The sequence below is a fragment of the Cynoglossus semilaevis genome, chromosome 14 (assembly GCF_000523025.1).
Source record: "Cynoglossus semilaevis isolate Cse_v1.0 chromosome 14, Cse_v1.0, whole genome shotgun sequence".
NCBI lineage: Eukaryota > Metazoa > Chordata > Actinopteri > Pleuronectiformes > Cynoglossidae > Cynoglossus > Cynoglossus semilaevis.
The window spans coordinates 24931435-24943624 of NC_024320.1; the positions used below are offsets into that span (position 1 = coordinate 24931435).

General features: G+C 41.8%; 1 protein-coding gene across 2 annotated transcripts in view; it reads right to left on the reverse strand.

Moving 5' to 3' along the window:
- arhgap24 (Rho GTPase activating protein 24) overlaps positions 1-12190 on the reverse strand; it is a 63033-nt gene that overhangs the window by 41330 nt on the left and 9513 nt on the right. For both annotated transcript variants that reach the window (XM_025061972.1, XM_017038855.2), the window contains one exon: positions 8305-8529. In XM_025061972.1, the coding sequence (XP_024917740.1) occupies positions 8305-8514 (210 nt within the window). In that variant the 5' untranslated portion in view covers positions 8515-8529. The remainder of the gene's footprint in view (positions 1-8304; positions 8530-12190) is intronic.

The window sequence follows — 12190 nt, forward strand, 5'->3', positions numbered from 1 at the left end:
CTCTTCGAAATATTTTGGTTTGATTTTGTATTATTTCATTAAAAAAAAAAGGTTTTTCAGTTTCCAACACTTTGACCTGTAGAATAATAATGTTTTTAATGAGCTGACTGCCACTAGAAATACAACATTAAATCTCACTTTCTCACACTTTAATTCAGTCAATTTATCTCGTCTGAGACGAGTTCTTTTCCCTCTTTCTGCTCCTGATCCAGAACTGATCCCAGAACTCCTGAAGGGATTTTTTTTCAACCATGTCTGTGTGCCTGAATGCATTGAGATAATTCCAACTGATTAACTGATTAGATATTTATATTCATGAGTGCCTGACTGAGGTGCTGCCTAATAAAATGTGTAAATTTGTATAAAACACACGATGGAGATTTGAAGCAGCTAAAATGACCAGAACACTCAACAATTAACAAACCTCCTGTGGCTGAAGAAGAAGAAGAAAAAGCTCCGAGCAAAACTTCTATAACCTAAAACATTTCTAAATATCCATTTAATAGAACTCCCTTCCAATCGGCTAGAACAGAGTTTTATTAAATGTCCCGGTGATTTATATCTCAAATAAACGATTGCTTGCTTTTTGGAGTTACTGCTGCCCGGTCGCCTCGATACAACAACAACAACAACAGCATTTGGCCTATTTTGCCTCTTAAGAGCAGCGAAAAAAACAAACCATGAAGATAATCATTTATAGCTCCAGCAGACATCGAGCAACATCAGCGTTTATTTTTGAGTCATGCTTCTGGCCACCTGGGAAATTATATTTGCCTGTAAATGTAAATGCTGCTGACCGGGCTTCGTTTTACTATTCGGTTTGTTCTTAAGAAATTGGTGAGCGCTTTTTCTCCTTTTGTAGTTGTTTAAGTTGTTGTTAAAAAGTACGAAGTAGAGACATTCTCTCCGCAGCTCTGGTCCAACGTCACGGTTGGACGATAACTTCCTGTCACTGCCAAGAACCCTCTTTACATGCAAATGATGACACATTGATTTCATCTGCTTACTTTTTCCTTTGGCAGTCCCTCAAACGTTCATTAATGTTTAATCACTCTGACGCTAGCGCAGGTAGCTAATTGTAATGGAACTATTTAAAAAAAAAACCAGACAGAGCCGGTGCCTCTGGGACGCCAGCTGAAGCCCTCGCTGCGTGAGAAATCTCGACGCGGTCCATCCAGCTCCCCGCAGCAGCTGCACGCTCACGTCTTGTAAGGAAATGCACCAGATCAGTGGTGCAGATACCACGATGCACCTGCGCGTACCTAAAATTTATTACAGTGCCCCGTTACCACCTGAGGTTCTGGAGACAGAAAATAGAACGCGCAGGAACTTGTTACGTGTCCGGTGAGAATTAACCGACGTTCTCATCCGTCACTCTGAGCTGATCAGACATGCAGTCACCGGAAGTCAGAGTGGAGAGCACTGGGATGGGAAGGCGTTTAATGTGTGCCATTAGACGATCAGTCGGTTATGTTAATGTTTTGAAACTTTTAGTGTCTCAGCAGACTTTGTGTTTTTCTGTTACCACTGAAGTAAACCACTTCCTGCATCTAGATTTGTATCTCTCCAAGCTGTGAAATACAAAATTTGATGTGAAACTCTGCATGAAAAAAAGAAGGTTGACCAAACTGGAGCATCTGTGCAGAAGTAACTACTGGTGTGTTAAGTGCAGGTGTTACATAAAACGTCTTTGATTGTGGTAACGATGGATGCATGGTGTGGTTTAAGATGATGAGTAATAATGACCAAGAACCTTAAAGGAATCAGAGAAACACTGCTGGTGACAGACTTTACTACTTCACACTCAATGTTGACTAATATTGAATTATACTGCAGGTTTTTTCACACCGTTGTAAAAGAGGCCCAAAACAAACACTGGGTCCAACTGGAAACACTCAACTGAAACTGTATTTATGAGCAGACCGGGACATAAACCTGCCTCCCCCTGAAAACAGAGAAGTGAAACTTCTGCAGTGGAGCTCTAATGAACATAACTGCAGTATAATGAAAAAACAAAACAAAAAACAAACAAACAAAAAAAAAAGTCAGGGCCAAAATTCAACTGTTTAGGCGTACAGAAATAACTGAGTATTTTGAATTTTTGTCAAGTTCCCTTTAACCAGTGCTATTTCTGAATAAAAGACCATTGATCTTTCCTTTCTGTCAGGTGACTGTACTACCACCACTACTACCAACTGTGAGCCATCAATAAAACATATTTGTATGAATAAGTACAGTTTTTAGGCGTTGTCATGGCGACAATGTTGACAGGTAGACAAGTTGGGTCAATCCATCCTGGTATTGTGGAGACTCTTGGTTTTAGACATTTGAACTGAATAGTCTGCCATATACATTCATATAAATGAGAAATATATGTTAAAAAATATAAAGTTCTTAGATAAATATATGTTAAAAAATATAAAGTTCTCCATGAACTGGTGTTGACAATGAAACACACTGAAAACCTAAAGCATAAAGTTAGCATTTTTCGATAATGACGTTGAGTTTTCGTTCATTTTCATCAAGCGGCGCCAAGGCGACACAGACCTAACGTTGTGAATTATTGGACAATCGTGGCTCCATTTGCTTCCGCTAAATGTCAAGGTCAAACATTTTCCAGCTCATGCAGAGAAAACAAAGGATTTTAGTGCGTTATTGCCGTCTTGAATTATTGATTTAATGCGCTTTCTCATTAAAGTCAACTGCTCTTCTTCAGATCATTTCGTCCCACCGTCTCCCACCATGAATAACAATGAACGAACTTGTTGTGGACAGAATTGTAATGGGCTCTTCCGTTCCTAAACACACGATGATGATATTAGGTAGTTCCGCTAAGTATTCATTCCCTCGTCCACTTATACAGTATCGTGCCTCGATACTTTCCCCGCATTGAACAAAAGGCTCTTGAATTACAACACAGAAAATGTCGTTTTCCTGCTGGAAGAACTGCGTCTTTGTTTACAGCCCAGTCAGATGAAATCTGAGTGCGTGTTTGCGTATGTGTGCTTCTGAGAATGCCAGTGAGTAAATGCGTGCCTGTGCGTCTACGCGTGTGCATACATCGTCACGGACGAGTGTGGGCAGGCAGATGGCATGTTGACGCTGAGCCCACACGTGCCGTACCCTAATGCATGCTTTCCACTGACCCTTCACCTCAATTTGACTTCATTCTTTGGATTCCAAGCGTCGCTCCGTGAAGTATGGTACCACGGTTCAGGAGACAACAGGGCCCCCTGTACGGACCAGTGTTAACATGGACGTCTCTCGAATAACATATACAAACACCAGAGCAAAGTTTTCCGTGTTGGAGGACTTCTTGGACAACGCCAGTCTTTGACATGTTAAAACCGGCTCAACGGTGTGTGTCTCTGCGGTCGTATTGATCCTTTTAAAGTATTGCTTTCACTGCGTGATTCTGGCCACGAGGATGGCACGTAAAAACACAAAAGGAGAAAATCGATTTACACTACAAAATCCTTCTTGTAAAGAAACCTCTGGCTGAAAATAGCATTTCCGCTATAGCTACACACAGGAGTTACCGCTCCAGTGGCATGTTTTTAAAAATGTTATTGGTGACTTTTTAAATACAAACTTGAGATGGGCTTAGACATTGTATATTTGAATAATCATTTTTAAATCTCTACATATTATCAGCCACATATCGTTTTGTGTGTTTTATAATTTAAAGTGTCATTGAATTGTCTGCTAATTTAAAAATATTTCATAGAGCTGGTTGGTACAGCACCTGATGTCATGATGTCAATATCAGGATTTAAAGAGGACATTCTGTATGAAAATCGACTTGGAATTCTGTTATATATATTATATATGATTATATAGATTATATATATCTGCCGACTGAATCAGATCCAGTTTTAAGTGGATATTTTATCTGCTGCAAAAATCTTCTGACGGTGATTTTACCATTACTACAGCTTTCATCTGCGACAGTACCTGTTCAAAGATCCACCGTTTGTTTTACTTGAACGTGACTGCCCGACAGCTGGGACGTACGACCCAGAAGCTAAGAACAGCTGTTCATTTAGCGTAGCGCTAAATGAACACGGGCTATTTTATGTCAACACTCGAGGCAGTAGAAGATAGTTATCGTCTGTAACAACATAGTCGATAAATTTGCATAAAAGTAACTGAACAATTTTCAAATCTAAAACTTCCAGGTTCATTATTGGCTCCTGACTTTCTTCTGGAGCCGACTCTGGCATAAACCTTCACATCTGGACTACAGTTGGTTGCCATAGTAACATAGAGTGTCCTAACCCCCCCCGCCCCCCCCCGCCCTAAAACAAGTTGGCAGAGCACACATTACCATTTAAAGGTAAAGGCTAAGCCCTTCAGAATAGGGCTGTTGTCCAGGGTGTGCTAACAGGGTGAGCTAACACGGTGTGCTAACAGGGTGTGCTAACAGGGTGTGCTAACAGCTGTGCTAAATTCTTCGTTTTCTTTTGACCAAAACATTTCATTTAGACATCAAGGAACCATATTACTTTAAAAGAACACCTAGCATCATAATTAGGACATCCGGTCCATCCGGTCCATCTGGTGTAGCCATGCGACCGTCCTGGTCCATCTGGTGTAGCCATGCGACCGTGTTGTGTCTGCGCCACAGTTTGTGTTTACTGGTCGTGTCTTAACTGTCTCAGCACTGTTGGTGTCAGCGTTGCCCCGAGCAACGGTGGAAGGGCAGATGTTGGTGCTTCCTCGGAAGAGGCGGTAATTAGGCTAATGTGACAGAAGACAAATGGAGACTTCGGAGGAGACGGCAGAATGAATTAATCGCCGATCTAAATACGGCCTCGCACCTCCACGTCAGGAGGTCAGGGATATTTAACTCCTCTATGACACACACGGACGTCTACCTGTGCGTGCGATCTCCGACGGCAGCGTGGCGGCTCTGTGCAGATGCCAAAAGGCTGTGTCATGTTTTTTTCCGTTTGGTGTTGGTTCATTCACTCAGATTGTTGGAAACTGAACTAGTTCTGCAGCGCTCTCCGCTGGGTACTGTGCATCTTGTTAAGGTTTTCTTTTTGTGCCGTCTCCCGCTGTTCCTCTTTGAAGGTCATGGAGATTTAAAGACTTTGAATACACTTCTCAGAGCCTGACCTACTTTTATTGAATTCCCTGTTCTATGCAAAAAAAAAAAAAGCAGCAGCTTTAGGTATTTGAAATTTATGTTGGTATCGTTACAGAAGTGGGTTAGGAGAGGAGAGCTGTTCAAAGACAGAGAGGATTACAGGGCTTCTCAGGTACGGCAGAGACTCTGGTGAATAATGATGCCGGGCAGATAAATATAGTTGGCAGGACGGTTAAAAGGGAAACTAATTGTTTCTTGTCAAGTGATGAGAAACTACGGCGGGATGTTTGCATCATTCCCTCAGGACGTCATCTTCAATAGTGAGTAAAAGCCACCTTTAAGATGCTGCTTTTTAACCAGAGCTGCACAGACAGAGCGGAGAAAAGAACCTCCGTTCTCTCTCTCTCTCTCTCTCTCTCTCTGTGTGTGTGTGTGGACATCTGCCCACACTCAGGTCTGGTGCATTAACCTCCGGAGACTTCTGCTGCTGATGTGGCTTAGGTTTGGCCGAGTGGAGCTCGCTGGGAAGTCGGCCAGACTGAAGAGTGTGGGCAGACGACTACAATTGTGCTCATTCTTTCTCCCACAGAAATCTGGGAGATATTGATTAACAGCAGAAGATATTTGAAAAACATTTGCTTTTGTTACTTGGGAGTTTTTTTTCTTTCTTGGGGAAAACAAAAATGAATCTTTCTGGATTGAGAAACGAATGAGCTGTTGGAAAAAAAACACGCAAAAAGCAACAAAGAATACTGAGGTTTTTTTATACGTTTGAAATACTTTTGAGCGCTGTGTTACTACTTTGCTACAACCTTTACATTAATACTTAACATTTGTGCCTCCATGCTGAATCTTACTTTGTGAATGTAAGAAAACACAACACCATTTCCTGATTTTTTTTTTTTTTTTTTTGCTTTCAACGAAATCATTTTATCTCGTACTAAAACTCTGAATGAGGAATGTTTTTTTTAGGGTTTTTTAGAGCAACATTAGCAGGACTTCCCCCGGCTTTGTGACTTCTGATTATTCTGGTAAATTAGTCAAAAACTGTACCAGAACTGACTGTTATGACGTCAGCATGTTCTTTTTCAGTCTGACTAACAAGTCGCACCTTTTGGAATTCTACTTAAAAACAATTATGAATCCTTTACCACCTAATTTTTTTCATGGTTCTGTGTTCTATGTTTTTGAGTCACACTCATATGTTTGGTCAACTTCAAGTGCAAATTGAACCGTCATGGTTCTGTATGTTTTTGAGTCACACTCATATGATTGGTCAACTTCAAGTGCCCATTGAACCTTGTCCATCATTTACCACTGGGATAGAACTCATGACCGACTTGAAGTTATGCAATGATTCACTCACTGTGTCTGTAATTGAGTCATTTTTTTCATCTGACAGAAAAAAAACAATCACATAAACCCATAAGCTAAATTCTGCAGCTCGTCCACAGTCTGTCTGTCTGTCTTTATTTCCACTGTCAAATCAAAATGAAAATAATTTCAAAATGCAAATGAACTAAACATTTTCTATGACATCTTGTGTTGACACCGAAGCTTAAAACCTTTATGTAATTTGACCTGCACCTCAATGCTGTCAATTTGAAAATAAAAAAATTAAACATAATTCTATTATTTTATATTATTTATTTTGTTTTTGTTAGCTAGTTTTAACATCCCATTTCATTAAAAACCTATCATTGAAAAACCTTCCTACTGATTCTGTTAAAATATCACTATTTCATGCCATGACATGGTGTAACATCCTATAATCCTTCACATCCTGTTCACATCTTTTCCCTGGCTCTCCATGACTGTCTGCTAGTGTTCGCTCGGACAAGGAGTTGCTCAGTTTCCCCACAAACATGCAGCTTTCCCGAAATGAACTGTTCTTGTGGAATTAATCATACGTCCCGGCTCCTCCACATTTCTCCGATTTTAAGCCTGGCTGCATCTTTGTTCGTTCTACACATGCTCAGCGAGGGATGCTGCCTGGTTACAGTAACGTTAGAGACGGCCTTATTAGCTGCATTACTCATTGTCTCCCCTTTTCTTTCAACGTGACTTTTCTGTCTGGGCTTCAGTGGAAACAACCCAACAACGATGCGCTCTGACTCGGAACGGTCAAAACAACCAGGCTCAGCTGGAGTTGGACCTTTATTTGGTCGTAGGATTCTCTGCTCCCTGTCAGACGACGACCAGTTCGATCACACGTCTAACATGACGACTTGAAGTGAGGCGTATGATTGAGACTGAGCAAAAGCTGTTGGTTTTTGTTTTGTTTTTTTGCTGCTTTGAGTGGAATATGTGTATAGTTTTCAATTTTAAAATTCAACCACCTCATACACCCAAACAGGAAATCCTCAGAACTGCCAAAAGGCTGTTTAAATATGTATTTAATTCACCAAATATATCTTATTTAAATGAGTTTGACCTGAAAGGTTAAACATTTTATCTTTAGTAGAAACAAAACGATATCTTATTTAAATGAGTTTCAGCTGAACATTTTATCTTTAGTAGAAACAAAACAAGGTTCCCTAACCCCCCGCATGGCCATAGGAACCGCTTTTGCTTCAAAACAACAAATGGAATTCAAGTCTAGTGTGAGTTCTCCGTCGTGGAAACAATAAAGAAAATATTAAACTTAAGATTTATTTATCTTTGTGCCCCCTGGAGGGCCCCGCCCCCTCATTTTAGAATACCTGCATTAAATAATCCAAAGAACATTTTCATTGACAGGTTTAGACTCAAGATTATAAAGATTTGTTTTTGGTTAACCAACCGTAGCTACAGGTTGGTTAACCAAACCTAATAATATTCAGCCCTGGTTAGTCTAAACCAGCAGCGACTGTCCGGTCATTACATTACTAGAGTGCAGTGAAGAATGTAGTATTTACTTCTGCATGTTTCCTAGTTTCCTTGTGCTCGAGTGAACGCTCTGAGTTCCTTTCCACCATTGTGGTGAAGTTCTTTCACCAGAGTTTCCAGCTTTGGCTGCTGCAACAGCTCGTCGCCGATTAAATAGATTCTTCTGATTAAGACGACAACTGTTCAAATGCGCTCCGACAGCTCTCTCTCCCCAAAACTAAGTGATCGCTGGGCAAATCTGTTGAGCCTGCGGTGCTATGCTTTCAAGATCAATTAGGATTAGAGTGTGTGTGTGGTGTGTGTGTGTGTGGTGTGTGTGTGTGTGTGTGTGTGCGCAGCCTTACCAGGGCTTTGGTCTCCTCTTCGTCCTTGTAGTAGTACAGCTGATCTCCTCGCAGCACAAACCAGCGGCTGTGCCAGGTCTTCACAAACCCCCCCTGCTTCCTGAGCCACCCGCACCTGACGACGCTGGGTCGACCCGGCCGCTGCCGGTCTGCGCCGGCTGCACCTGCGCTATGCTGGGGACTGCTGAGTGACACACGCTGGTCGTCCATCCCAGCGACGTTCACCTGCCGGGACGGAGTCAGGAAAGTTCAGAACTGTTCATTTAGAAACAAATAATTCATCAGTTAATGCATTTGGAAAAACAATCAAACAATCAGAAAAAACCCCACAACAGACCAGACCAGAGAACGTTCAGTAAATTCGATTAAACAATCAATTAAACAAAAAAGACCAGACCAGAGAACGTTCAGTAAATGATGGGACTCCGTCCACTGCTAATGAACCGGAGTGAACCACAGTCTGTTCAGCTGAGTTAGTGCCTCCTCCGTGGAACGATTCTTCTGGTTGTCCTGCCCATTGTCTCCACACTGAGGTGTCTTTTTTTCTTTTTTAAGTGATGTCTTATTTTGATGCCCTGTTTAAACTTGTTGTGTTGTTTTTGTACTGGTTCTGGGTTCTGATGGCTGAGAACAGCCAGCCCTTTAACAGGAATGTCTGGCCCATTCACTGTGGTTTGTCTTTCATGGAGTGCTGCGGAATTCCAGCCAGAAAATGTGGAGTGCTGCGAGGAGACAATGGCAAAAGGGAAAATGTGGGAGGAACTGGAAGAATCTGTCAACCAGATAACCAGACCTCAGACAAACCCTTCAATATATATATATAAATATAAATATATTCCCTTCATTTTTTCTATCCTTTACTTCCGTCCTGTCACTCCTCCCAACCACCACCACCTACTGTAACCAGACCTCTAATGCTCTGATTCACGCACCACACACACTGACAGACAAACACTGTAAACACGAGTGCAAACAAAACAAATCATGCAACAACCCAAACAACCCGTGTGTCGTTCCCACAGCTATTGTTAAATCCTGCATCAATCAGTGACATCTCTGCTGTAGACTGTGACTGTGACTGTGACTGTCATCACAGGCTCTGGTGGAGCTTGGCTTGGTGGAAGTCCAACCGGCCTACAGGACCAGATGAGGACCAGATGAGGACCAGATGAGGACCAGATGCAGTGTGGCAGTAGTTCATGGAATAGTGCTGCAGTGTGACAGGGCCGCTGTGTTGATTTGTAGCTTTGGGTCGGTCCAATGCACACATTCCAGGTAAACATGTCCTGCATGGATGTGACGTGCAGAAACACGCTCGCGCCTTCACATTCCTATCAGGAAACCGATTATTTTACAGACTCACGGCTGTGAGCTGCTCTGGTTTCACTAACAGAGCGGAGAGTAAACGTTGCCTCTAAATGTTTGCTGAAATCAACAGGACATGAGAGTGAATTATGAAGTGAAATGCGACCTCTGCTTTTAACCCCTCACCAATGAGAGTAGGAGTGTTTGGTGACGGTGCCATGCTCAGTGGTGACTTGGCAGCTGGTGGACTCGAACCTGAAACCTTCCGGACCCAAGTCCACTTTTTACCACTACGCCACCACTGCCTTAGTGGGATTCTTCACACCAGATTAGTACAAACAGAACATCAGTTATCATTGGGGGTCAAACCAGTGATCTTCTCCCTGTAAGGCTCGAACCCTAACCGTCAACCACCGTATGGCCTCTGCAATCAGTAATTTCCACTAACTGCTCATATACAGCTTATTTTAAATGATAGAAAAAAAACTTAAGGCTCTGACTCTTAAAAACATGGTAAATAATTTTATGTATGAACTTATAATCGAGCTCATTGTTTCCCAAAGACTGGGTCGCTTAAGGCTCGAACTGTTAAAAACATGGTAAAATAAATGGTAAAAATAATTATAATTATAATGGTAAAAAATTATAATGGTAAAAAATTAACTATTTACCATGGTAAATAATTTAAATTTGTGAGAGAAAATGCCAGTCCATCACAATAACAATGTATGAACTTTCCCAAAGACTGGGTCGCGACCCTCAGGGGGGTCGCAAGAGTTTTTTTTTTTTTTTTTTTTTTTTGGGTTGTCTCGCATCATTTCCCAGGAGTTTACAAATAATATCTTTTGACTTTGGTCGTAAAGGTTTGTAACTTTTAAAATATGGATCCCTAGAAAAAAAGTTTGGGAAACACTGATCTGGCTGATCCGTTTACTTCCAAAGTACTATGGAAATGACCAGAACACATCCTATATCATATCCTATATCATATCAAACATTACAGATATTTAGGACCTGTGTGTTTTTCCACAGTCTTTGTTCTACTCTGTCCACATCAAGTCTGGGTCCGTAGTCCTGTTACCGTTGCTTCGACTGATCTGTGCTGCTACCAGCCCACATGGTGAACACCCCAACAGGAGAAGAGGTGCTGCTTCAAATTTGCATAACGCACCTGTTTATATATATATAGAGATGTGAGGCAGAAACACTGCAGTTATAAATGACCGCAAAAAAGAACAGAGTTAATATCTAAAAAAAAGGCACATCTTCTATTAGTAACACCCCCCCCCCCACACACACACACATGTGGTCGTGTGTTTGAGGTCATTTCTTTCTTTCTCCTTTTAGGAGTTTTCCATACTCCATTTAACACACACACATTCCAGTAATTCACATGACCTACATGGTGACAGGGTGTGACCTTCAGTGACCTTCAGTGACCTTCCTCAGATACATTTTATCCGTGTTTTCATCCGGGTGAAGAGTGGGTTTAAAGTGAGGCACACTTATCATTCATACGACCCACTGATCCACTGTTCTGGGATTGGGGGGGGGGGGCGGTTGTGAGGGAGGGGACGTTGTTAGTGATGATGATGTCATCAAAGACTAAAGTTCTAACATAGCTTAAATAGTTCCTCGAATCTAACAACACCAAACAGTTGTAAAAGCCACACGCGGTGGAGGAGGTGGTTGTTACGGTTGCCTGATAGCAGGATTGGTTTGAAAAGCAGCAGGTTCAATCCCCAGTCTCTATCTATGGTGTTTGCTGTAAATGTGATGTGGAATTGACCAAGGTGTGAATGACAGTGTGAACGGTTGTTGGTGTCCCTGTGTACTACGACCCTTGACCTTAATGACCTCTGCCTCTGAAATGCTGTTTGACTTTAAATGAAAATTATTACCTGACCTTTTTTTTTAGTCCACTTTTTTAAACAGGGGTTGATATTTTGACAACATTATATTTTGATAACAATGGAACCAAAGGTGACATTCAGGAGGACATTATGAAAGTTATTAGACCATATAAGGCAGTAACATCACAATCTCACACATTTTTAACTGTAATATTTGACTTTTTTAGAGTTTCATCTATCACATTTGATAAAAGTTCATCCAGTGAATTCCATTCTGGTTACTGCAGTACATTTCTCTCCCAGTCTAAATGAGAACCTAATAAATCACATCAATGATGACACTGGGACAGAAGAGGGGGCTAATGAGCATGCGAGTCAACCAGATGCATTTGTTTAGTTACCTGACTCCACCTAACAGTGACTTTAAGCATCACCTGACCTGCTTTCAAACCTGGTTTTAATAAGAAGTCGCTGTTTTCTGCCGACTCCACTGCTGTGAGCACATTTACAAAGCAGCGGCGATGACTCTGAGCACAGCTCGGCTTGACTTTTCTGACTATTCAGCACAGTGAAAACAACCTTCCTGTGACACATACAGCGCCTGTGTAAAACAGCTGCATGTGCACGTGTGTCTGTGTCTGGGGGGGCGGGGAGGGGGGGGGGGCAGTGGCTTTTCCCTCCCCCTTTTTTTCTAAACAAACCTGGGGGGCCACTGAATTGTGATCGTA